The sequence below is a fragment of the Rhododendron vialii genome, chromosome 2a (assembly GCF_030253575.1).
Source record: "Rhododendron vialii isolate Sample 1 chromosome 2a, ASM3025357v1".
Lineage (NCBI taxonomy): Eukaryota > Viridiplantae > Streptophyta > Magnoliopsida > Ericales > Ericaceae > Rhododendron > Rhododendron vialii.
In genome coordinates, this window is record NC_080558.1 from 34572892 (window position 1) to 34599001 (window position 26110).

Consider the following 26110-nt stretch of genomic DNA (forward strand, 5'->3'; position numbering starts at 1 on the left):
AATTTTATGAATGGAAAAAAAATTGCATAAAACAAACAATAGTTCTGTAACCTACTAAACAATGGATAATACACACATAAAAAGTTAGAATTTCGTGGGGAACTCATTTTCATTGATTTCTATAGATATATACATATGTCTATGTGAATATTAAAGAATTAAAAGAGAAAAAGGGCGAAAAGGCTGCAATTGGAAAGAGAAAGACACTTCCGTAGATCAATAGAGATGATGAGAGAGAGAGAGAGAGAGAGAGAGAGGGAGAGAGAGCAATGAGCATGGAAAGATATGTCACACCTTCTCTCTCTACAGGAAAGAAGAGAGTAGAGAGAGAGAGGGGATGGGGAAAAGGAAAAGGAAAAAAAATGGGAAATTTTTTTGGGGAAGTGCGAGGGAAGCAAGGAGAGAGGAATGGGGACATGCGTCCTGGAAGTTCCACGTGGCGAGTTGCCACTGGCTGTGTGCTTTTCCCCTTCTCCCCCGAGGATCCCACCTGCTGCCATGTCACTGTTAACCCCGTCCTATGACCCCGGCGTATCCGTATACTCTCTCTCTACAACTCTCTCTCTTTATTTTATTTGTCTCCTGCCCTCCCCGCTCTCTCTCTCTCTCTCCTCGTATCTCTCATCCACCTGCCTCTGTGCCCTAATCTATCCATCCCTCTCCTCTGCACCTCCCCCTTGTGCACCTTAATCTGATGGTGTTTTGATCCCTCGGAAAAAAGATTGGTATGCTTTCTATCCCCATCTCTGTACTTGTTTTTGTGTGTTTTTCACTCATCTATTTGGTGGGTTTTCATTTCTGCGGGCAATTTGAGCTGATTCTTTGAGTGCTCTGTTGTTGGTTGTCATGCAAATGGTCCTTAATTGCTGTGGACTTGTTTGCTATTAGTATGGATTGTGTTTAGAATTTGATCTGTCTTGGTAGTGTGGGAATTGGGTTTTTTGAACCTGCTTGGTGTTGCTGAAATGGGGGTTGGGTTCGGTGGGAGTTGGGATGTGCTTTGATTGCTTAAGGTTTTTGATCTATTTTATGTGATGGTGTTCTGGACATTAGGGTGCGTTTCTGTTAAACTAAATGCACTCACTAAGTGGACTAAAGTCCATGTTTTTACGAATTCTAGGCCCGTCATTCTCCTCGCATACATCAACTAAAATACCATTTAGTGTGGAAACAACTTGACTAGCCTGTAGTCCAATAATAAAGCGGAAGCGCACCTAAATGTGCTGTCAAAACACTTTTGTGGGTTTTGTAGATTTGCTTTACTTGTGGACTTGAGGGCCTTTTTTGTATAGGCCACTCTTGCTAGAAATAGTTTGGGTAGGGGTATTTATACTGCCATATGCGGGTTGCACCGCTCTTGATTCTTTGCTTATATACCTCCACATACTCATCAAAAAGGGGCTTCCATTTTTTTGGGTTCCTGTGACAATGTTCTGTTTTGCTAATTATTCTTTGGCCTTCCCATGCTTGAAATGGTACTGGGTTGCAAATTTGATCACTTTACAAATTCTCTTAACGACTGCGATATTCAAAGGGTTAGGCCAAGTCATGGCTAGTGGGAAGAACCCGTAGGCTAGTCTTGTCAAAGAGGCTCGATGGGAGAGGACTTGGAATCTTGTGAATTCCATTGTTGCATAACTGAAGGGACATATTTCGAACGAGCAGTTCCTTTGTGTACTTGTCTACTTGTACTATACTTGGACAAGATTATGTTAGGTTTTGGTCAATGAGGTGGAAAGTTTGTGAGTTTAATAGATTCCACATTAAAATCTTGAAGATGTCATTACTTTGAAACTTTGTAAGTAAACTGTAGAATGAGACTTAGTTAGAACTGCATTTTTTTAATGTTTCAATTTTTAGTGATTGGCTTGCTTTTGAAGTTTGACTAGTGAATTCTCATGCATTTTCTTTCTACAAATAGTATGCTTCTTTTGCTTCAATGATTGGCTTGTTCTGGTTATACCTCTAGCTGGCTGTCAACAAAATGTTTGTAGTTCCCATGATAACCTGATTTTTCTCATGTTCTTGATTTCATTCTGTCTATAGGACCAATGCTCCTATTCTCAAAGATCACCGTGCACCTTTTTTAACTTCTAACTTGAAGTCGTTCTTTAATTTGAATTTGAGTTGCAATGGATTTGCAAATGCTTCTGTCATATCACAGTTGTCACTGAACCTACTTCATTGCAATTTTACTTGTTGATGTTGTGAAAGTGCTAATTGTTTCAGTCCATGACTCCTTGGATACTTGCCTTGTATACATAAGTTAATGTAACTTTTCTTGTTTTGATGGTTTCCTACAAAACTAGTTAATCTTAGTCTTGTGCAATGTGTTCGATTTCCCTTGCATGGTTACATTAGTACATCTAAATACTTGCAGTAATTATTTGATTGGTTTTCACATAATAAAAAAGGTGTGGTTGAATTTTTAAGTAATTTCATTGTTGAACTTGTCTATCATAGTTTACTAACTTAACTTTATAAGTTATGATGGTTCAGTAACCTTCAATTATATTAAAGCTGTTTCCTTTTTTTGAGAAAGCAAAGATTCAATGCAAAATCTGAGCATCATTAGGACAAATGATACCATTACAGAGTGATGTGTAACTTACTTTCCCTTTATCGGTTCGTCCATGGCCTAATTTTGCTCTAGTACTTCTTTGTCACTTCATAGATCTTAGTTCTTACCTTACTGGGCTTCTCATTTATTTAGTGGGTGAATGAGTGGATAGTATATAGACCTTCGGAAAACCAATTTCTGATTCTTCTTTTTGTTTCCTTGTCAAACTGAAATCTGTTAGATAGTTTTAACAGACACTTCGATATCTGGTTTCAAGATGAAGGTTGTTGCTCTACTTACGATGTTGAATATTGACATGGTCTTCTACCTTCTAATTTTGAATTGGCCAACTTTCTGCACTCTTTATACTTGAAGAACTTGGTGCACTTGATATATCTGCAACTAATCAAGGCTTTGGTGTGCCTATTTCATTTTATGAGATCTCTGTATCGAATATGTATGCCATGACCACAAGTGATGTTTTCAGTGTGCTGTTATTTTGCCTTGTTTTTATTTGAGGCTACTCTCCATTTACCATCCCAATCACCAACATCTTATTTCTTATACATGGTGGTAGTAACAAAATGTGAAGAATTTGGTTTGTGAACTCCTTTGACTTCTGATGTTCCTACTCTCAGGGTTCATTGCAAATGTAATACCCTTGATCAAATGATGAAGGAAAACGGTGCAAAAACCAGTAGAATAATTAATGGAAACTGGGTTGCAAAGGGCAAAAGGAGAAAACTTCCTGGCGGTGCAGACTCATCCAATGGCAAGGAAGGAAGTTCCTTACCCTCAGATCCAACAAGTACTTCTTCATCTAAACGCAGGTTGAAGAATGAGTTAAGTTCTGCTCGTTCTTCCAGCAAGAAGAAAGGAAATGATGGGGTACATTAGCTCCTTCTCTTCTTTGTTGTTTTGTCTTTTCTTTGTGTCTGCCAGTTTTTTTGTTGAATTTTGTATTTTTGTTTAGTTATTTGTATTTTAAGAAATTGCAGAGGCATTCTTTGATCTATGACAATCCTTCAATAATTTCCTTCTTGGAACTTGAAAAAGAATCTCTCCTCTTTAGCATTTACTGCCAGCTTTTGTGGCAGTTACTGGTATGGTTAATGTATTTGTTTGTTAAGGCAGGACCACACTTCCTTCCAATCTTCTGAACAACATTGACTACGAACTTATATGTGTAAAGTCACCAATTGTCTGAAAAACTTGGACTCTTAGGAGATGTGCTTAACAAGGTATATCAATTTTTACAAACTCTCCCATGCTACATGGGCTAAAATGAGCCAGTATTGCACATGGAGATATGTAAACGTCCACGGAGATTGAAATAGGATGCAATGGGAGAAACATAATGCAAATGGGAAACAAAAGCAAACAGCGAAACTGGAACCAAGACCTCCTAGAAACTAAATGTCTGATGCCATGTTGGGTTACCAGCTTACCAATTGTGGAAATGTGAGTAGCAATGTATATCAAGCTGTCCAACAGTATTAGCCTTAGATGGCAAGTGCATATGATGGTCTGGTCATATGCAGCCCTGTTGTGAATCAGGTCTTGATGAAATTGTTAATGCTGTGTTTGGATGAGTTTTTGAGAATTTTTTTGTGAGAGTAATGATTGGAAGTAGGGGTAATGAGTGGAGAGAGATAAAGAGAGAAATGAGAATAATGATTGGAGATAGGGGTAATGAGTGGAGAGTAATGATTGGAAGTAGGGGTAATGAGTATTTTTTGAGTTGGAATTTTTTCTTTCAAAAAGGGAAACGAACAAGGCATAAGAGTTTACAAGCTGGCTCCTCATCTTCTCTTATGGTTTTATTGCAGTACTATTATGAATGTGTGGTCTGCGATCTTGGTGGAAATCTGCTTTGTTGTGAGAGCTGTCCCAGAACCTACCACCTTCAGTGCCTTGATCCTCCTCTTAAGGTATGTTAATTTGTAACCTGATGTTGATTTGTTCTACTTCTGTAAATTACTTTTTTAGTGCCTTCGTATTGCTTCCTTACTTTTGTCTTGTCATTTACTTCATGACCCAAAGCGCATTCCAAACGGGAAGTGGCAATGTCCAAACTGCTGTCAGAAAAATGTTTCTAAGGTTCCCCTTGATCATCTGGATTCCACTGCAAAACCGACATTGGCAAAATTTATCCTCAGAAAATCTAAGGATGCAATTAAACCATCTGCTGCTGATAATGTATCGCAGATATTTGGAACCTCCATTCTTGGAAAGAAAAGATCAAAGAGCAATAGAAAATCATCCTTATCTCAAGGAGTACAGTCTTTGGAAAAGCATGCCAATGCATCTGCAGGGCCTAGTCAGATATCCCATGGTGGGTCCGAAGAAGGTAATTTAACATGTGCAAATGTTGATGATGAGAGGAAACCTGAGTCGTCTCCAATAGACAAACCAGGGAAAAGGAAGTCAATTTCTCCTGTTAGGGAAGTCCCATCTAAATTGAGGACTACTGAGTTGAAGTCAAATGATGAAGCTCCTGAGAGGAAACCTGACATTTCTCATGGTAACGGGGACAAAGTTGTGCCTGTTCCGATGGCAGATACTAAAAAAGACAGGAAAAGAAAGCGTAAGACTCCTATCCATGTTATTCAGAAGAAGCCTAGGACTGATGAAGGTAAATGCACTGCGATTACTTCTCGTAATCATGGTTCCAAATCAAGAACTAGTAAATGCCACAGAAAACATGGAAGTGCTGACCATGGGGCTTCTGCATCTTGGTCAAAGGAGGATTCTCAAACCAAAACTGCCAATATCGAGCTAAAAAATGAGGTATGATTTGTTTTTTTGTTTATTTATTTCTTTTGGTGCTCTTTTTGATCAAAATATTTCCAAAATCTACATATATGAGCACAGAGCTTCGTGTATCCCAGACCTTCTATTGTTGGTCTCTGTTTAATGTGCTATGCTTGGAGATTTTTTCCAGCATCATTTGGCTTGCTTTCTAGTTAGTTCCTTTCTGGTTGAATAGTTTTGTTGATCGTGGAATATAATTGTCAGTATTTATACCATAATTTTGTCACAGAAAAATGAATGACAGGAAGGGAAAGTATATTTCCTTTTCTGGATAATTAGAGGACATTATATGCTACTCAATTGGATATGCAAGCATACAATTATAATGATCCATTATAGTAGAATAAAGCATTTCATACTGAGAATATTGTAATATCTTTTGTGAAAATCCTCAATAGTCAGCTCCCCAAGAAAGCCTAATCCTGTTGTTTCTCAAAGCCTAAATGTGTGTTGTGAGGGTAATTTTTTTTTGCAAATGAAGAGACTCTTGGAATCCCAAGCGTACTCAACTTGACACCATCATTAAGATCCTCCGTGGTGATAATGGGACTGAGTATATAGATGGGACTTTTCAGGCATACCTTATTGAAAATGGCATTCTTTTGTCAGACGACTTGTGTTGGCACTCCACAGCAGAATAGAGTTGCTGAACACAAAAATCGGCATCTTGCTGAGGTAGTCCACTCTATCTTGTTCACCATGGATGTCCCCAAATATTTTTTGGGGGAAGCTGTTCGTACTGCCCAACCTGACTTATAAACAACCTTGCTTGGAACATGATTGTGTATGAATGAGTGGGATTCATGATGGTTAGGGTTCGCAACTTCTATTGCCATGCTGGAAAGTTTGTTTTCCCTTTACGTCAAAATAACAAGTCCCTGGTGCTCTTTAAGTTCTTTTAGCACCTTCAAACAGCTGACTCCCACGTTGAATTTTGTCAATATGCTGCTTCTGGGGTAGTACATGTCAAGTAGAGGAAGATAACCTGCTTTGAGGCTTCGATTTTATACGTGTTTTGTTGCATAAGTTCTTAACATCACACCTCCCATTCCATTTCTCTTTGGATGCATAGACTTCTGATCCAGATTTATTCCCAAAACTTCTCAATTGTGCATGGGTTGCTGTCAATTGATGACTCTCTCTCTCTGTTTTTGTAAAGTTTGGTTTTCTCTTTATTTCCCGTTTTCCTTTTCTTGGTAATTGTACCAATATCAGAATAAAGACACTACTTCGCGATCCTGCATAAAGTACGACAAGACTGCCCATGTGTTATGATGTTACCCTCTTGTTTGTTTCTTCATGTTCCTTTAGAAAAACTTTCATCATTAAATGCTTTAACATTTTTTAGTTTGTTAGCTGCATCATGTGTGAGTCAGGTGCTAGTTTCTTCTTTTGTCTTTTGTTATCGTATCAATTTTGCTTATATGTCTAATTTACATTACTTTTCCATCAATATACCAGGTTGCTGAGCAATCAGGAGATCTGTCAGGGGAATTTCATGAAGCAGGAAAAAGTGTGGATAGAGCAGCAACGTGTTTAGATCAAATTACTGATGAAGTTCAACAGGTAAAAGACAAATATTTTGAGGTAGTATCTTTAGATTTAATTACTCACATTCAGAAGCCATCTTGTCTGTTAATTTCTTTCCTTGAGATATCTCAAGGGATGTCATACTAGGTCATATTACCTCATTGTAATGTGTATGACAGGTTGATCGGGTCTTGGGGCGTCGATTGCAATTTAATGGCAGAAACTCATGCCAGACCTTGGCGACGGTTGCAAGTGACTTGCCTTCAGAGGTTTTATCACTTCAGGATAACCAAAATAGCCTACCAAAGGAAAATCCCCATGGTGATTCTGCTTTAAACGGGGAAACTGCTGAAAATTTGAAGGACTGTCCAAATATGATCTGCCATTCCGGTGGGGTAAAAAGTGTCAAAAATGACGTGGGAGTGGAAAAGTTACATGTATATAGAAGATCAGTGTCGAAAGAATATAGACAAGGGAAGGGCGCAGATTCATTGAGGAGAGATGCTAATGGTACCAAGTCAACAGCCCTAAATGAGAAAAATCAAGTTGGCTCAGCTGTAGGAGCAGATGGTTTGGAGAAAACTGAGAAGATTTCTATAGGAGAGCATGAAGGTAGTGACCTTTTAAATAGTTGTGAAAAGTCAGTTTCTCATGAAATTAGAGGCACAAAAGAGGCAAACATGGAAATGGGAACGGATAATAGTCCTCCTAATATAACCCATGCATCTGTCTTAGCTGAATCGACATCCTCTGATGGATCAGCAATCTCATATGAGTTTCTGGTCAAGTGGGTGGGGAAATCCCATATTCATAACACTTGGGTTTCTGAATCTCAGCTGAAAGTTCTGGCAAAGAGAAAGCTAGATAATTTTAAGGCGAAGTATGGAACCGCTGTGATAAATATCTGTGAGGCACGGTGGAAGCTGCCGCAGAGGGTGATTGCTCTTCGTTCCTCTAAAGGTGGTACAACTGAAGCTTTTATAAAATGGACCGGTCTTCCTTACGATGAATGCACTTGGGAAAGAACAGATGAACACGCGATTGCAAAATTGTCTCAACTTATTGATCTATTCAACCATTTTGAATCCCAGACCTTGGAGAAAGATGCTAGGAAGAGTGATACACCACGGGGAAGGGTTAATTGTCAACAAACTGAGATAGTTGCTCTGACTGAGCAACCTAAGGAGCTTAAAGGAGGCGAATTGTTTCCACATCAGCTAGAAGCGCTGAATTGGTTGCGTAAATGCTGGCTTAAATCCAAAAATGTAATACTTGCTGATGAGATGGGTCTTGGGAAGACAATTTCTGCTGCCGCTTTTTTATCGTCTTTATATTTTGAGTTCAAAGCTACTTTGCCTTGTTTAGTTTTGGTCCCTCTTTCTACAATGCCTAATTGGATGGCCGAGTTTTCACTATGGGCTCCTAACCTCAACGTTGTGGAATATCATGGATGTGCAAAAGCAAGAGCTATAGTACGCCAATATGAGTGGCATGGTAATGATATATGTGGGTTGAACAAGAAAACTGCTGCATATAAATTCCATGTTCTTTTAACTACTTATGAAATGGTACTTGCCGATTCCACTCACCTACGCGCAGTTCCGTGGGAAGTTCTTGTTGTCGACGAGGGTCATCGCTTGAAGAACTCTGGTAGTAAGCTTTTCAGCTTGCTCAATACTTATTCTTTCCAACATCGCATATTGTTAACTGGTACTCCTCTTCAAAACAACTTAGGCGAAATGTATAATTTGCTAAATTTCTTGCAACCTGCTTCGTTTCCTTCTCTATCGTTGTTTGAGGAGAAGTTTAATGATCTCACGACTGCTGAAAAAGTAGACGAACTGAAAAAACTTGTCGCTCCACATATGCTTCGGAGGCTTAAGAAAGATGCCATGAAGAATATACCCCCTAAGACTGAACGAATGGTTCCTGTTGAGTTGTCATCCATCCAAGCAGAATATTATCGTGCAATGCTAACTAAGAACTATCAGATTTTGCGCAACATAGGAAAAGGGGTCCCACAGCAGTCAATGCTGAACATTGTGATGCAGTTAAGAAAAGTTTGTAACCATCCTTATCTGATACCGGGTACTGAACCTGATTCTGGCCCCTTAGAATTCCTTCACGAAATGCGGATAAAAGCTTCTGCTAAGTTGACTTTGTTGCATTCCATGCTTAAAGTGTTACATAGGGAAGGCCATAGGGTCCTTATCTTTTCGCAAATGACAAAGCTTCTTGATATCCTGGAGGATTATTTGGTCATTGAATTTGGGCCCAAAACGTTTGAGAGAGTGGATGGCTCTGTTTCTGTGGCTGATCGTCAAACGGCAATCGCACGTTTTAATCAAGACAAGAGCAAATTTGTCTTCTTGTTATCCACGCGATCGTGCGGTCTAGGGATCAATTTGGCAACTGCTGACACTGTCATTATCTATGATTCTGACTTCAACCCACATGCAGATATCCAAGCGATGAATCGGGCCCACCGAATAGGACAATCAAATAGGCTTCTGGTGTACAGGCTCGTAGTTCGTGCCAGTGTTGAAGAACGGATACTGCAGCTTGCAAAGAAGAAGCTGATGCTTGATCAGCTTTTTGTGAACAAGTCTGGATCACAAAAGGAGGTGGAAGATATCCTACGATGGGGAACTGAGGAACTTTTTAACGACCCTTCTAGTGTCAGTGGTAAAGATAATACCGAAAATCATGGCAACAAAGATGAAGCAGGTGCAAATGTAGAATATAAACACAGGAGAAGAGGTGGTGGCTTGGGAGATGTTTACAAAGATAAATGTACAGATGGCAGTGGCAAGATCATTTGGGATGAAAATGCCATCCTAAAATTGCTTGACCGTTCAAACATCCACTCTGGTTCGCCTGATAATGCTGACGGAGATTTGGAGAATGATATGCTTGGCTCAGTAAAGGTAAAGTACACTACTCTGTCTCTCCGCGTGCTATTCGCTGCCCATTACACTTTTTGTTGATAGCTACTGAATCCTATTACTTTTTGCAATCTGAGGTTTGCATTTGTTGTAGAAGCTATTTTGTAATTTTTGTCTGGAATTGGATGGCATACTGCATCATCACTTTCCCTGGCTTTCCTAGATTTCATGGATGGATGCCTGTTTTCTTCCCGTCAAGCTGTTGTAGACCTGGATAGAAGCCTCTTTTCTTCCCACTGGTCAAGCTGTAGACCATTCGCCCCTTTTGCAATATTTTTTATTCGTTTTTCTTTCTTTGCTGGTATGTTTACCTCAGAATGCTAGTCACTTGACTAAGGTTAATACCTTGTGATGTTCTTCCGGACAACTTTACCTTTTTGCTATTTGTAAGGTAGCTTGCTCTGTTTGGTTTCTGCTTTTAGTTTTGATTGTCTACTTTTGGACTTTCTTTGTTTTTGTTTTTTTATAAAAACTTTTGATCTGTTTGATTATTTTCTCCACTTAGTTATCTTGCAGGTAGATAGTCTGAAACCACTAGAATCCTAAGTTGAGGTGATAGAAAGGGACTACATGTATTACTCACCCAACATTGAGTTGTCTAATAATTCCATTCATGCCATCAGTTTTTTCAATTTCTGTTTTTGTAGAAGTACATGCACGGCTATCTTCATTTCAACTAGTTTCTCGTCATTAGAAAGGATGTTCCTTTAGTGTTTACAGTTTGCATATTCATTATTTTAGACAAAAGGAAGCACATAAAGCTAGAAAAAACGAACCGAAATAACATTGGAAAACCCAAAACCAGAGACATGACACTTCCTCCTCTACCAATGGTTTCCATTTGTTGCCTCCAGCCTTTCCAATTGAAACACCTGAAGTAGTAACTAGATGCTTGGCCCTAAACTCCATGCTCTTTCAAATAAGCTGAAAAATGTCACTAGTATTCTTTTTCCACAATGTTCCATAATCGACTGGATCTGTTTTGCCCACAGTTGATTGAATATTAAAGCCTCTTAAGCTCTTTCCCTTTCGAGATGACTGGACCCCATTTTCTTATCAGTCGCTCTTTCTTTACTACTTCACCATCTTTACCACAAGATCAAGCAGTTCTTGGCTCATACTCTTGTCCTTGTTGATAGTAAGTGAAAAGGTCTTCTTGCAAGTACCAGAAAACCAAGGTTTCTAGAGAAAAGAGAACCAACCCCATCTTAGTCAGGTGACAAACTTAGTACAATTGGACGCAAGACCTTCCCCATTATGGACCCCAAAACACTATTCCCTCGATTCGTTGACTGCAATTCTGATGCTTCCCCCATCTCATTATTCCTGCTGTAGTTCCTTCAATAGGTACAAAATAAATCCCATTCTGTAGGTTTAACTAACCAAGAAGAGGGCAAGACTTCTGGGTCAAAACTTCCATCCCGTTGTCCTCTCCATCACATTCGACAACCTCCCAACCATCCTCTCACGCATCACCTAGAGCCAACCAATGATAATTCACTACAGTAGCCAGGTGACAGTTTTTAACAATTATCAGAAAAAAGAAAGGTGCAAAAACGAAAAACAGAAAAAGAAAAGATTGGGAAAGAAACTCCTTTGCCACTCCAAAGTTGACTGCAATGCCCATAGTCCACTGCAATTCTGATGAGATTCATCCCTGATTGAGTGGGTCTGAATCCTCGTTCTCCCTAGCAATGTCCATAGGTCAGAATTACCCTCCACATTGCAAGAAGACATGCCTTTTCCTTCAACAATTACCTCAGCTTCCCTTGCATATTTTTGGGTCGTGTAATACCCACTTGAATTGCTTCATCATAAGTGCTCACCAATCTTCATCTCCCCAATTTATGTTGGACTTGAAAATTGGTCCTTCCATCTTGCAGTTTGTTGCGGTGACCGTTTTCTCCCCATACTTTTCAGAAGGATGCTTGATGGCCACAAAATGGGACTGCCTGTGAAGGCATGTGTGCTAGTCCCCTTTTCCCTCTTGATCTTATCCTACATGATTTTTATGTAGGATGAGGGTGTCAAAAGAGTGCTCGATCATATGGAGATGGACACATATGCCGACAATGGGTCTCAGCCTCCATGAATGGCCTTTTGTGGATTGTTGAAGTCGGTAACAATTAGCTCCATAAGCTATTGGATTAGTGGTTCCTGTGCAGGTAGTAGGATAGGGTTGTGGAGGTCCACTGCTGCATTAAGCTTTGCATTCTGTTGTTTTCGTGCTTCCAAAGTTCCATAATATATCCCAGAGAAACTAGTCTGAGAAATTGAAGAGTTGTGTTGCTTATTTAACTGTTACTCTGATGGTTCTGACCCTAACTTTTTGGTCTAAATTTTCTGGGTCTTACATAGGCGATCTACGATTGGTTCTTATTCTTTTGTATAAAAACACCATACAATTCTGAAAGAAAGCCATATTACTGGTTCTTTTTTATAATTGGTTCTTATTCTGAGTTTGTTGTTAGTTTACGTTTCTTTGATTTCTGATTCGATTCGGAAGAGATTCCTGTTTTTTTTTTTTGAAATTCGAAGGGAAGAAAGATTCCTGTTACTGTGACATAAACCTGAGTTTATTCAAGATATCACTTGTTTTCTGCTACTAATAAATTGGGATAATCTAGTTCAGGCCTACATAATCAAGCAAAAACAAAGAGGCTGAGGTAGTAATAAGTGTAATAAGATCTTTTCCCCTCCTTTGTGGTGGAAATGAAACAAGCTAACTTAATTTTCAATCATATTGAAAACAATCTGCTTTTATATTGCTGTATTATGTAATTAGTTTAGTTTCAGGCAAAGTTCCTCAATAGGGATGGGTATTTGTCATCTTTGTTGTTAGAATAGTTTGTCTTTGTCCCACATCGAATAGTTGAGTTATATAATAAGTCACTGGATAATATAAATAAAGTTCTCTCGTGTGTTAGGGTTAATTAACATCCTATACACTTTCTACTCTCTCAAACAACATGGTATCAGAGTGTAACCCTAACCCACCTTAGACTACCGAAACCCTAACACCCTAGATCAACCTTATTTCAATTGGATGTCAAGAATGCCTTCGTACACGGTGATCTGCTCGAGGAGGTGTATATGGAGCAACCTCTTGGGTTTGTTGCCCAGGGGGGAGTGTTTTCAAGTGTATCAACTTCACAAAAGCCCTCTACGGTCTTAAGCAGTCATCTTGAGCTTGGTTTGACAGGTTTAGTGATGTGTTACAGTTTGGTATGCGTCGCTCTCATTTTGATCATTCTGTTTTCTCTATTTAGTCAGATTGGGGGAAAATAGTGTTGATTGTGTATGTGGATGATGTCATTATCACTTGGGATGATCAAAAAGGCATTGATGAGCTAACACAATTCTTACAACATCAAAGTTTCACACCAAAGATTTGGGTAAGCTATGATATTTCTTGGTTATTGAGGTAGCAAGATCCAAGGAAGGGATTAGTCTGTCCCAAAGAAAGTGCAAGTATGCACTGGATATTCTAATGGAGACTAGCTTATTGGGAGTGAAGCCTGTGGAGGCTCCTATGGATCCTAATGTTAAACTTTGTGTTGACCAGGGGGAGATATTTCCTCATCCGGACCAATATCGTCGATTAGTAGGCAAGTTGAATTATCTCACCAAAACACGTCCTGCTCATTTGATGTTAGTATGGTAAGTCAGTTTATGTCTGCTCCTCGTCTTCCACATTGGGAAGCTTGTCTTCGTATTGTGAAGTATCTTAAGGCTCATCATGGACGTGGTCTATTTTCTCGTTCAAATGGTCATTTGAGTGTTGAGGCCTTTATCGACGCTGATTGGGCAGGATCACTGTTTGATAGACGATCGACAACTGGGTGTCTTTGGCAATCTAGTTACCTGGAAGAACAAGAAACAAACTATTGTTGCACGGTCTAGCGCAGAAGTAGAGTATCGCGCCATGGCTCATACTACATGTGAGGTTGTATGGTTGCGAGCTTTGTTAGAGGAGTTGGGGTTTGACGTGCATTTACCTATCCCTATGTATTGTGATAATCAGACAGCAATACATATCGCTTTGAATCTAGTGTTTCACGAGAGAACCAAACATATTGAAGTAGATTGTCACATTGTTCGAGAGAAGATAGATGGTGGTGTGTTGGCTACTCCTTTTGTGTCCGCAGGAGCTCAGTTGGTAGTTATTTTTACCAAACCACGTTTAGAACTTTTGTGTAACAAGTTGGGATTATGTGATATTTATTCTCCAGCTTGAGGGGGAGTGTTAGAATAGTTTTAGTCTTTGTCCCACATCAGATAGTTGAGTTATGTAATAAGTCATTGGATAATATAAATAAAGTTCTCTTGTGTGTTAGGGTTGATGTACTCCCTATACACTTTTTACTCTCTCAAACAACATTCGTGTAACCCAATCTCAACTTCTTGTGTAGTATTTTTGTTGAATGGGTATAAGCAATAGGGGTGTTTGCATGCCTCAACTACTTTGCTTGTATCTTTACAAATCTGTTCTTCCTCTACTATGAAAAGTTTTATCTAGTGGTGTTTATCCTTGCTAATTCTGATAAAGTTGTGTCCATATGCTTTTCTCTGTCATTTGTACTAATTTCATGGGGTATTAGATAAGGCTAATCACTGCTTCGTGGGATGACTTTCTGGCCCAAACATATTTCAGTGGCATCATGTTTTTCTATGGAGAATGTTAGTTGCTCCATATGCCATTTTATGTTTTGTTTGCTATGGGGTCACCCGCACTGGTCTCAGTTGCTCCATGTGCCATTTTTCGTTTTGTTTGCTATGGGGTCACCCGCAGAGGTCCTAATATTCCTGTTTGTATTTGTAACTGAACTATTGCATTAGTTAAAGTTGAGACTACAAGACCATTCTGACTTGTGACTTGTTTGCTTGTTTCATTGTTTGTACCTTATCCTTTCCGCTCAGTCACTGGAATGGAATGATGAACCAACAGAAGCACAAGGGGAAGCTGAGTCACCTCCTGCTGTTGCTGATGATTTATGTTCACAAGCTTTCCTGAAGAAAGAGGATAATCCAGCTGCTGGTACTGAAGAAAATGAATGGGACAGACTTTTGCGAGTGAGGTAAAGATTAATATCTCGTTGTAACTCCTTCATAGTGTGGGAGGTTAGGAGTGCTGTGTGAAATATCATTCGGCATAAAGAAACCTGGAATTTATCTTGGATCAACTTTATTACATGATAGGACCAGCCAATGAAAGCCGACTTTAGTTTAATAAGTATTTAATATGCACACATTGTTCTATGTGTTTTACAAATAGAAAAATAATTTGCAATTGACCTCAATCTCCAATATTATGTCTATATTTAACGTAGATTTCAGGACCAATATGAAAAATTACGTCCTGCAAAATGTAGCCCATTGGTGCTCTCAACCTTATACTTAACTCTTATGTGGCCTTGCTTCCTCACCTTGCCCCGCCTCCGTTTCATGCAACTATGCTTGAGCCACTATAACTCACAAGGTTTATCATTGTATTGCAACAAATGATTATTACTCCCTCTGACCCATAAAGTTACGCCCTTACGAAACTACGTGCAATTTTCAAACTGAAAAAATAAGGTACTTATCGAAATATTTTTTTTTTTGTGCAATTTGGATCTTGTTTGATAGATCTTAATGAGATCTTTCGAACGGTTCAAAAAAAAAATCAATTTTTTTTTATAGTAAATATGTTATTTTTTAGTTAGAAATTTGCACGTAGTTTCGTAGGGGACCAACTTTATGGGACGGAGGGAGTATCAAGAAAATATTCACTGGGCAATGCAACAGTTTTGAAAGTATTTCTTTTAGATGCTTTCTGAACCTTCAGAAAGAAAACACGGGGTCTCTTGAGGTAAATCATAGTTTGGCTAATAAAGAGAAAATGCTGAAACAATCCCAGAAAGAAGTTACAAGGGGCTAAGAGTGGAAGTTACTGGAATACCAGATAGCTATAACGGTTATATTTGCCTGTGCAGGCTTTTTTGTTGTTAAAGCTACATGGTTGAGATATTACATGTACTAGATATGTCACTGAGGGAGCTTTGGTTGCACATCCCCGACAAAGAGACTCATGTTCAAGTCTTCTTTGCATATCAGAGGAATTTTCACATGCACTTGCTCTGGCTTCTTAACTTCATTTGCTTGATTTATTTGCAGACAAAATGTAGTAAAGATGGGGAAGAATCCCTTAATGCTAACCTAATTTGGCTACTTGGGCAACATAATGAAATTCAGGAACATGAATGTGTGCACATAAGAATCTATGTACTATATCTTCTAGTCCTGACCCCTGAAGCAAAACATTCTTCGTAAGAAAGGAAACGTGAATTCCTTGTGAAGTCAATTTGGATTCTTTTCCTCTTATGTTGTTAAATTTTTTATTCTCTGGCAATGTAGGTGGGAGAAACATCAGACTGAGGAGGAAGCTGCTCTAGGTAGAGGGAAGCGCCAAAGGAAAGCTGTTTCTTACAGGGAAGCATATGCTCCACAACTTGGTGAAACATTGAATGAGGTACTGGCAGTTACCTTTCTTATGTCGAATGGCTTTCCAAATGTTGTGAAGTCTATCTTAATTGTATGTGTGAAAGAAAGTACTCAAAATTTTTGGTGAATTTTTTGTTTTTGTTTTCTAGTTTGATTGAATCAGATCATCCTACTCAATATTACGTTCGTAGGTATTAATGTCACTATGACCTAAGCATTCTATGTGGCTTTTAAGCCTACTTTTCTTATAATATAAATCAAGCGAGAACGCTTTCTAAAAAGGAATCAGCATTCGGTTATTGTCAGAAAAAAAAATATTGGTACTGGGTTTTGTTTAGGAAAACTGTTTGTTAACAAAGCTGCATTTTCTCTTCTCAACGCGAAATAGATGTGGTACGTTTGAAATTTAAACTTTGGTGAAGTGCATTTTGCCCTGCAGCCTGAAATTGTCGAGCTCATGATGGTCAGTTTGTATATTTACTGGGGTTGCTAAGTTATCCCAAAATGGGTAAAGCTACCTAGAAGTCTTAAACATAATTTAGTCTAGCTTCAACTAAACATCCCATGCCAAATGTGACATTCAATTGTTTCCTTGGGCTATGAAATCGGAAAGTCGAGCTTAATAGCCTCTCCGGGCTCTCCCAAATGAAAACAAAACTATTTATCTAAATGCTAATAACCATGAATTTAAATTTTCAATCCACAGAAGGTACTAGGACTTAACAATTGACTATTTTCAACACATCTTGATTTTATATTTTCTAAATTCTTGGTTTCAATTTCATGAGGATATACAAGTATCTACAAACCAAATTGGTCATTCCATGAATTGTCATTTCACGTGGGGTAGTTATCTTGATGCAGGACGATCATGAACAAGATTAAAGAGGAAGAACCCTAGGGATCCATGTGCCTAATGATCCTAGGCATGGGTACCCAATGAAGTAAAGGCATCGCCATACCAATACCATAATCAAAGTCTAATTCATATTTAAAATATTATTTATAAAGTCCTTTAAGTTGGCTCGTGTTGATAGAACCAACCAAGGATAAAGATACTCTTACCACAGTTCCTAAGATTCCAATACAAGGTAAATCCTAACAACCAATAGGATAAATTTGGAAAAAGATAAATCTTCATACTCATAAATCCAAAAGTAAGATGCTCCTCTAATCCTCATTTTTTGTCAGAAATCTTAAGTATCTTATCCTCACATTCCCAATCATATCGCTTATCATGTAATCTTGATTAGTTGGACATAATTTCCGTATTTTCAGCTAGACATGCTGGACACATATGATCGTATCCTTATTCAAGTGTCCAACGCCTGACATGAAAAGGGTATTTTGCAAATATCAAAGAGTCCATTTAAAATTGGAAAAGGAATAATAGGAGGGGCTGATTAGTTGGAGGGGCTACCATTGGATTTGTTTCCAAAAAGGCGATTTGTTAGAATTTCAGAATCCTGATAGTAGAAGTATCAAACGGACAGTTTTTTGAGTTTTATTTGATGTTTAGATGCAGGGCTTGGTTAGAGTTTGATGCCAGCCATCAATGCTTTTGGGGGTAAATTGGGTTTGTTTGGAAGCTGTAGAGTTGGTTGTTTGCTTTTGATGAACGAGAAGAAGAAGCAGGAGGAGGATGACTAGAAATGCCAAACACAAATTATCGTAATGACTAGAAATGCCAAACACAAATTATCATAATTCCCATACGAGTAGGAAACTCAAACCCGTACCAGGATCATCCAGAACCATGAAACAAAAACATAAATAATCCCAGTGGGAAATTCCCTTAACAACGAACCGTATTTAACCTATACAAAAATATACCGTATGCCTTTTAATTTCTATTTCGAAGAAGGGATTCACCCTTGTACCATTTACTTAGGATCAGAAAGACTCAAACTCAGATTATCAACCATTAAACAAAACAAGTGTACATAAATTTACCAGAACCCGAGGTCTACTAACTTCTAAATATACGGTTGAGTACATAAGGTCGCTAGTGCACCTGTGCAATATCTGTTTTGCCCATTTCTGGTTATCTTGCTTCGCATCAATCTGGCATATTTCTTATCATTCGTGTCTTAAAATATAGAAGACATTGAAAATTATGGTGGCAGGATGGTATGTTGAAATACGCATAAAGGCTCAAATTCAACCACCATTTGAGAAGAAATGGTGCCAAGTTGGTTCCGTTTGAGTTCCTTAAAAAAAAAAAAAAATCTTGTTCCTATGCTTTGCAGCACTCAAAAACTTAATTTTTCTTGTATTACTTCATATAAAGCAGACAAGGCTGCTTGATTTTAGAGTAGTGCTGCAAGACTCACTTGTTAGCTTCATTTTGTAGTTTTCTCGTCATTTAGGCAGCAGTCTAGGGATCCTACTCTTTTCGGAGAAGGCACAGGAAGTCCTCATTCATTAAGATCTGAATCTGACTCGTACCTTTTATAGCGTGTCTAATGTTATTGTAATTCGGGGTTGAGGTTGAGAGGGAATTTTGTCTTGTGAGACATGGATTGCTCCTTTTTATGTGGTTCTACAGATAAGTCATGTCGCATTAACAGTGATCGGTTATGTGTGCCATGCTTTCAAGCCAAGTGTGAAGTTGGACTGGGAGACGTATTAAGTGCTGAATTCTGTTTCTCGAGTATTTTACTACATTATTAAATTGCTGTTTTTGATGTTATTCATTGCATATGGACTACGTTTCCGTGGCTGAACTTATTATTGTCATGCCCCACCTGTGGGAAAATGAAGGGGCTGTCCTTGAAAGGTGTCAATGATCATGAGAATACACCATGATATTTTATGTACTTGGGATTAATTGGTGTTTGCCACGAATTGGATCCCTGATGTTTTCCATGTACTCTCGGGGCGTTTCTCGCAATGATATACTGTGTTTAACTTCCCGTGTCTTTATTGCTAAATTTACCTTTTTATCTATCCAAACTTGCTCTTTATCCTTGTGAAGTGAAGTCCCACATCACCTAGTTATGAAGTAATATGAAGTATATAAGCGTGAGGGGATCCTCACTTCAATAGCTAGCTTTTGGGGTTTAGTTCTACCCAAAACCGTGTAATATGGTATCAGAGCTAGGTACCAGTTATGGGTAGGGTGTGTTTTTCCTTTTTGCACGCGGCAGGAGTTGCCTAGTGAGCACGCTGTGCATGAGGGTGTGAAGCGAAGCTCCACATCGCCTAGGTACGAAAGTAATATGAAGTATATAAGCGTGAGGGCACCCTCACTTCAATAGCTAGCTTTTGGGGTTGAGTTGTACCCAAGACCATGTAACAATCTTGGGATCAGCGACTTCCATTTTTTTTGTTTGTTCTTGGTTTGGGTCTACATCTGGCGCCTCCAAAATACTACGCTTGTTTTTTTTTTTTTTTTTGAAGAGAAAATACTATGCTTGTGGTTTGTGTTTTGAAGTTAATGGGAACTTAAGTTTTGCATCTGTTCAACCTACATCTGGCTTGGTCTTAGCGAGTCTTTTCATTTGTGTTAAAGCAGAGTTGTCCTCAAGAGGAGCCTGAGCTGGAACCAGAGCCGGAGCGGGAGTACACACCAGCAGGGAAAGCTCTAAAAGTGAAGTTGTGAGTTCCATTTTTTTAATGCATTTCAGCTACACATATAGCTGGACATCGATCAAGATTTGTTTTTGATCTTAATTAATTTATTGCTGGTAATGATATTGCCTATTGAATTAATAGGACCCACTGCCCACAGTGCCCCATGGGACATGTTTATGTCTGACAATCACATGTGAAACAGGATAAGTGCACCCCGATGCGTAAATCCAAAAAAAAAAAAAGAAGACATAACACAAGCACAAGGCAATACGAATTATCTTATGAAGTTGTTTTGTTAATTAACGATGTCAATATTTCCATCAGAGTTGTGAAGATGAAGTTCCACTTGTGACTCATTCGATGGATACTGTTACTGCATGTTTTCTTATTGCCAAATTTCTTAGTTTTTATTTACCACATTCCTAGGTAAGAAGTGCTGTTTGTTTGCTTTTCTTTGTGTCACTCGGTATGATGTCTTCGTATATAGGTTAGGCAATTACATTAGAAGTGTCATTGAATTTCCCCCATTATAGGTCCCCCCCCCCCACCCCCACCCCCAAAAAAAAAAATATATATATAAAAATAATAAAAATAATTAATAAATAAATAAATAAATAAAACAATAATTTCCCCCATTATAAAAGTTATATTTTTAGATTAGGACAAGTCTAAAAGTTATTGTATATACATCTTGGTGTCTGTCTGGGAATGTCGTTGACACGTCTCTTACATGGACAATAGTCCATCGTGTCTTGCTATTTGGGCGAGTCAATGTGTCTTGCTACTTGGACGAGTCAATATATGATTCAATCAACATATACCTATATATGGTGTTCATTATTTGTTTGCATGTGTCCTTCCATGAAGTGTAAATTTGTTTTCTTCACTTAAATTGATGTTTAGTTATACGTAGGTTCTCTTTATCTTTCATCAAGTTGCTAACTTGTCAGTATCCTAATTTTGGAAAATAGATCATGTGGTGTGTTCTTGTCTTGTGTTTTGTCCATGCTCGCAAAGAAACTAGTTGTTGAAATCATCATTCATAATCTCTCCCAAATAATTAGGGTGTTTTTGGATGAAATTTTCAATAATATTATCACTTTATTTTGATTTATTTATTTTTTAAAATTTCTGTCTAATTTGAGTCTAATTTTTTAGATGAATAATTTGTCTTTGTAGAAACTCTATATCCATTTGGCAATAAGTGGGGAGGTCCCAAATGTTATCAACAAATACTTTAAAACCCTCCTCATGTGTAGTTGCATTTAGGTCTGTGACGTCTGTCAAATGTGACCACTTTTTGGGTCCTGTGATCGTGCAACCTTTTTTTTGGATCTATCATCGTGGGGTGTGGGCTTGATTTAGTTTTGTTATAAATTTTGGGATGGAATGAGCCCGCTCTGATACCATGTGGAAACTCTATATCCAACTCAAAGCCAATTCGCAATGAGTGAAGAGGTCCCAAATATTATTAAGTTATCTCTCATTCCATACCCAAGTAATATGGGTCTACTGCTCTGACAGTCTTGACAAATGGAATCCTAAAAAACAATAAATTATATGGTCATAATCCTAAAAAGTTTACGAAAGACAAAAAAAAGAGGTCAAAAAGGACAGTTTCGCTATGTCTTTAAGTGGCTTTAGGGTTGTCTGACCTGGACATTTTTTCAGTTTCGGTCCATAATGTTGTACTTTTCCGATTGTTGTTGTCGAGCATAGGAATAATTCCAAAAATTTTGACAATAAAGTAAACAAAAAATCACTAAACATCAATAGTAGCCATTATCTTTGTTGGAGTTTGTCCCACATCAGTTAATTATCTCCTGGAAAACTAGTATATGAGCTTGGGCAGCCTCTCCCCTCAGAGCTAGGGTTAAGGAGAATTTGTTCCCCCTTGTTTGTGCTTTAAATGCACCATTGTTTGTTGGGATCCACAAGTATAGATTGTTTGTTTACCTCTCCACGTGCAAGTCAGGAGTTGCACTTGTGGGGGAGTGTTGGAGTTTGTCCCACATCGGTTAATTTATTTCGTCGAAAACTAGTATATGAGCCTGGGCAGCCTCTCACCCCTATGTCTATTGGTTTTGAGTTGGATGCTTTAACAGTCTTGTAGAAAAAATAATTTTATTCAAACAACCCCTACTATGTACTACGATGTGCTGTTAAAAAAAGAAGAAGAGGAACAACGGAAAATGGTAGTTGACATAAAAATGGAGGAATACATTTATGTAGGAATGTCAATGCAAAATAATGATGGCCATATTGCTAAATGCTCATATGTTGCTGACATTATTTATCAGTCCGTACGTGATGGACTTGTTGGTTTAAGTTACTTACAAAATATTCCTGACACATTCCTATATATTGCAACTTATTGTTTGCTTTTGTTGAACAGTGCTAGGCTTCGTGCTCGACAAAAAGAACGACTGGCTCGAAGAAATGTTAAAGAAATCTTTGCACCCTTTGATGGAATGTCTGGAACTGAGTCACTCCCTGAACTCCCTCCATTCAGTTCTAAAGATGGTGATCAACAGCCTAAACTAGTTCAACATGTTGAAGAGAAGGCTTCAATAATTAACTTGGATGAAAACTTATGTGGTCAGACATTGGAGGGACAGAAGCGGAATAGTGAATCGCCCTTGAGGTTGGGAAAAATATCCAAGCATAAATTTAGTGGTCATTCCCCTGACGTCATCCTGCCAAGTGACCAGGTAGCAGGTACCAGCTGTACCAACCCAGTGTCCAGCTGCAACTTGTTACCGGTTCTCGGACTCTGTGCTCCCAATGCTACTCAAATGGAGTCATTCCAAAGGAATATTTCACGATCGTACAGCAGACAAAGCAGGCGAGCAATCAGACCAGAGTTTCCGTTCCATATAGCTCCTTTCCCTGGGGCTCCAAATGGGATGGAACCCAAAGAGCACGAGCCTACCATGTCAAAATTTGAAGTACCGGATGCATCAGCAGAAGCTTTCCCACCGTGGCTTAAGAATAGTCACTCTGATAGTCATATACCGTTGAGCTTGGTACTCTCTCTCTCTCTCTCTCTCTCTGTTTTTCCCCTGTGAGTGCACATGCACACTTAGTTGCAGGGTTCTCCTTTGGGAGTGACAAATTCGACCCAGATGTTGCTCCTGTGCTCTCTCTGAATCGTCTATGAACTTCCTCCTAATTGAGAAAGAATTGCATTTTTGCCGAAGATAGAAATATAGAAATTCTTGAGCATATGAATTCGAAAGAAAAAAAATGAAGAGCTGCCCAACAAGTGAAAATATGCAGCAATGATAAAGATACTAGACTAAAACGAACTCAAATGTACTAAATACATAATTTTTAACTTCTATTTATGAAAATTATTTGCAGTCTGGCACCAATTACTAATAGTTATTCATATTTTACCATATCTTCTAGAGTTTAAAAAATAAAAGGAAAATGTGTTTTATACAAGAACATATATTTTGTTATACACTCCTACAGACGCTCTCAACCATACATTGTTTCTAATCTTCTTGCTCCTCTAACTCGCTCCTGATTCGTGCATAGTAATTGTTTCTAATCTTCTTGCTCCTCTTCCTCGCTCCTGATTTGTGCAAACTAGGCATGTATGAGCACCTTCATGCTTGTTGGCTTTGAAATAATCAATTCCATGACTAATTCGTTTTACTTCCTATTTTGTTTGCAGCATCCTCCGGCTATCCTCCAAGGAAGAGTCTCAGATCATTTTGAAAAATCAAGATATACTTTCTCTGGATTTCAAGAGAAACTGCCCCTGCCAAGATTACCCTTTGATGAGAAGTTGCTGCCTAGATTTCCATTTTCAGCTAGAAATGGGCCTCATTCCCATCCTGACTTGATACCCAGCTTATCTCTGGGAACAAGAGCTGGCGGTTCAAATGACTCAATACCGGACATTTCCACAATGCCCTTGTTGCCAAATTTTCACTTCCCCCAGGATGTACATAAACATAGTCAGCCAGAGAGGGAGGTGGCTCCCATGTTAGGTTTGGGCCAGACGCCACCACCATATTCACCATTTCCTGAAAACCATCGGAAGGTTCTTGAGAGCATAATGATGAGGACTGGGTCCGGATCGACCAGCTTTCTTAAAAACAAAACCAAAGTCGATATCTGGTCTGAAGAAGAACTCGATTTCCTTTGGATTGGTGTTAGGAGGCACGGGCGGGGAAATTGGGATGCTATGCTTCGGGATCCACGGTTAAAATTCTCAAAATTCAAAACTGTGATAGATTTGTCATCAAGATGGGAAGAGGAACAACTCAAGATCATGGATGGGCCGGTTTTCCCTGTCCAAAAGCCAAACAAGTCTACAAAAGCTACCAAACCATCTCTATTCCCATCGATTTCTGACGAAATGATGACACGGGCATTGCATGGAAGTAAATTTGGTGGGCCCCTGAAATTTCAACCCCACATGACAGACATGAAGCTGGGTATCGGTGACATGCCTTCCTGCTTAACAAATTTAGAACAAGCCATTCGACTTGGTTTGAGGAATGAACAAAACTTGGTGCCTATTCCCACTTGGGATGCTGACAAGTTTCGGAGTTTCCAAGGAGATTCATCCGCGGGACCCTCTTATAGGCCTGGGACTTCATCATCTACTGTAATGATCGAGCACCCATTTCTGCAGAATTCATTTGGAACCGGTAACTTTGATGTCCAGCAAAAGGAGGATGTGCAGGGGGCAAGTAAATCAGGGAAGTTGCCAAGTCTTCTTGATAGATCTCTGAATCTTTTGCGTGATTCGTTTAGTAATATGGGGAGTGATGAATTTACCGGCTTTGGGTTGCGGTCTGAGAATTTTAATAATGACCCAAATGTGTCCGATTTGAAAGGAAAAGCTGCCTCGGAGGTAGGTGGTAGTAGTTTTTCGAAGAACAAGTTGCCTCATTGGCTTAGGGAAGCTGTAGTTGCTCCTTCGCCTCAAGAGCCTGACTTACCCCCAACGGTTTCAGCAGTAGCACAGTCTGTTCGGTTGCTATATGGTGAAGAGAACCCCACTATTCCCCCATTTTTAGTCCCAGGCCCACCTCCTTCTCAACCAAAGGATCCGCGAAGGATTCTGAAGAAGAAGAAGAAGAAGCAGAAGTCACATTTGCTCAAACAATTTCCATCGGATATCGTAGAATCCAGCAATAGGAGTGACGTTTCAGCCTCTATCATGTTGGCTCCAACATTTTTTCCAGCTCCACAATCGGCAGCAGGACCCTCAGGACTGTCTTTGATTGAACCCTCTTTCAATTTGCCTCTTAATTTGGATATGATGAATCCATCATCTTCATCTGTGTTGCCAAACCCCCAGAATAAAAAAAGCTCAAGATTGTCCCCGTCTCCTGAAGTTCTTGAACTGGTGACATCCGGTGTGGCCCCCGGTCCTGTTTCGCGGGGTTCTCTTTCTAAATCTCCTGACCGAGAAGAATGCCCGGATTCGACAGATGCATATGGGAAAGAAAAGGCAAAGCGGAGCTCACCTCTTGGTCCATGGGGTCCGCCACCTAACGAGAAGAAAACCGAACGGAGTGAAAGCGGGGATTCTAGCAAGACTCAGTCGGATCCGTCTCGGCCGGATGTAGAGGGAGTATCATCAGAGGGGACTGTTTCAGATCATCGCATGAGTGACAATGAACCGTAGCTTAATAGGGAATTTTGACGAGTGTAAGATTGCTCTTTTCCCATGCTCCTTATTTTTCAAGACCTTTACCAATTGCTTGAAACTTTGTAGGCACGGTGGGAAGTGTGAAACAAGCAAATGTATAAATATTTAGGACATCTCCTGTGTTAAAACCCCTCTGTAGTAGACAGTGGAGTATAAGTAATTTCCAGTTTGTTATCTCGCCTGGAATTCGTTTTTGCCTCGTAGGTGATATTGTAATTAGTCAAAGACATCTCCAGGTTTTGGCTTTAAATTTTATTTTAGAGAAATAGCTACCTTTCTCCGGGCAATGTGTTAGCAGGCAAGTTGATATGCAAAGGAAAAAAAGCTGTGTTTGAATTGCTTAGTTCTTCTTGTTGCTCTAGAGCTGCATTGTTTCATGTACTGGTGCTGCATTGCTTGCGTCACCTAGGATTCTTTTTTCTGATACGTGAGTGGGTCTGTCGTCTCCCTCATTATAGTCCCTCTCACATGTGCTTCCTTCTCTTAAAACGATTGTCAAGTCTAAAGGCATGTTGGAGATTCACT

The 26110-nt window shown here is 39.1% G+C and overlaps 1 protein-coding gene across 2 annotated transcripts; it reads left to right on the top strand.

Annotated features, from left to right (window-relative positions):
* The first annotated feature begins 209 nt into the window (after window positions 1-209).
* Window positions 210-25928, top strand: LOC131313043 (protein CHROMATIN REMODELING 4). Of its 2 annotated transcripts, none has more exons than XM_058341108.1 (11): window positions 210-725; window positions 3199-3448; window positions 4390-4491; window positions 4604-5350; window positions 6836-6940; window positions 7084-9831; window positions 14770-14927; window positions 16246-16360; window positions 19847-19932; window positions 22304-22934; window positions 23591-25928. In XM_058341108.1, the coding sequence occupies exons 2-11, from the start codon at window positions 3230-3232 to the stop codon at window positions 25559-25561; spliced, it is 6882 nt and encodes a 2293-aa protein (XP_058197091.1). In that variant the 5' UTR covers window positions 210-725; window positions 3199-3229; the 3' UTR covers window positions 25562-25928. The 2 variants fall into 2 exon arrangements, with proteins under 2 accessions (XP_058197091.1, XP_058197097.1); XM_058341114.1 differs by having other exon boundaries at window positions 212-725; window positions 19850-19932.
* Window positions 25929-26110: the final 182 nt, after the last annotated feature.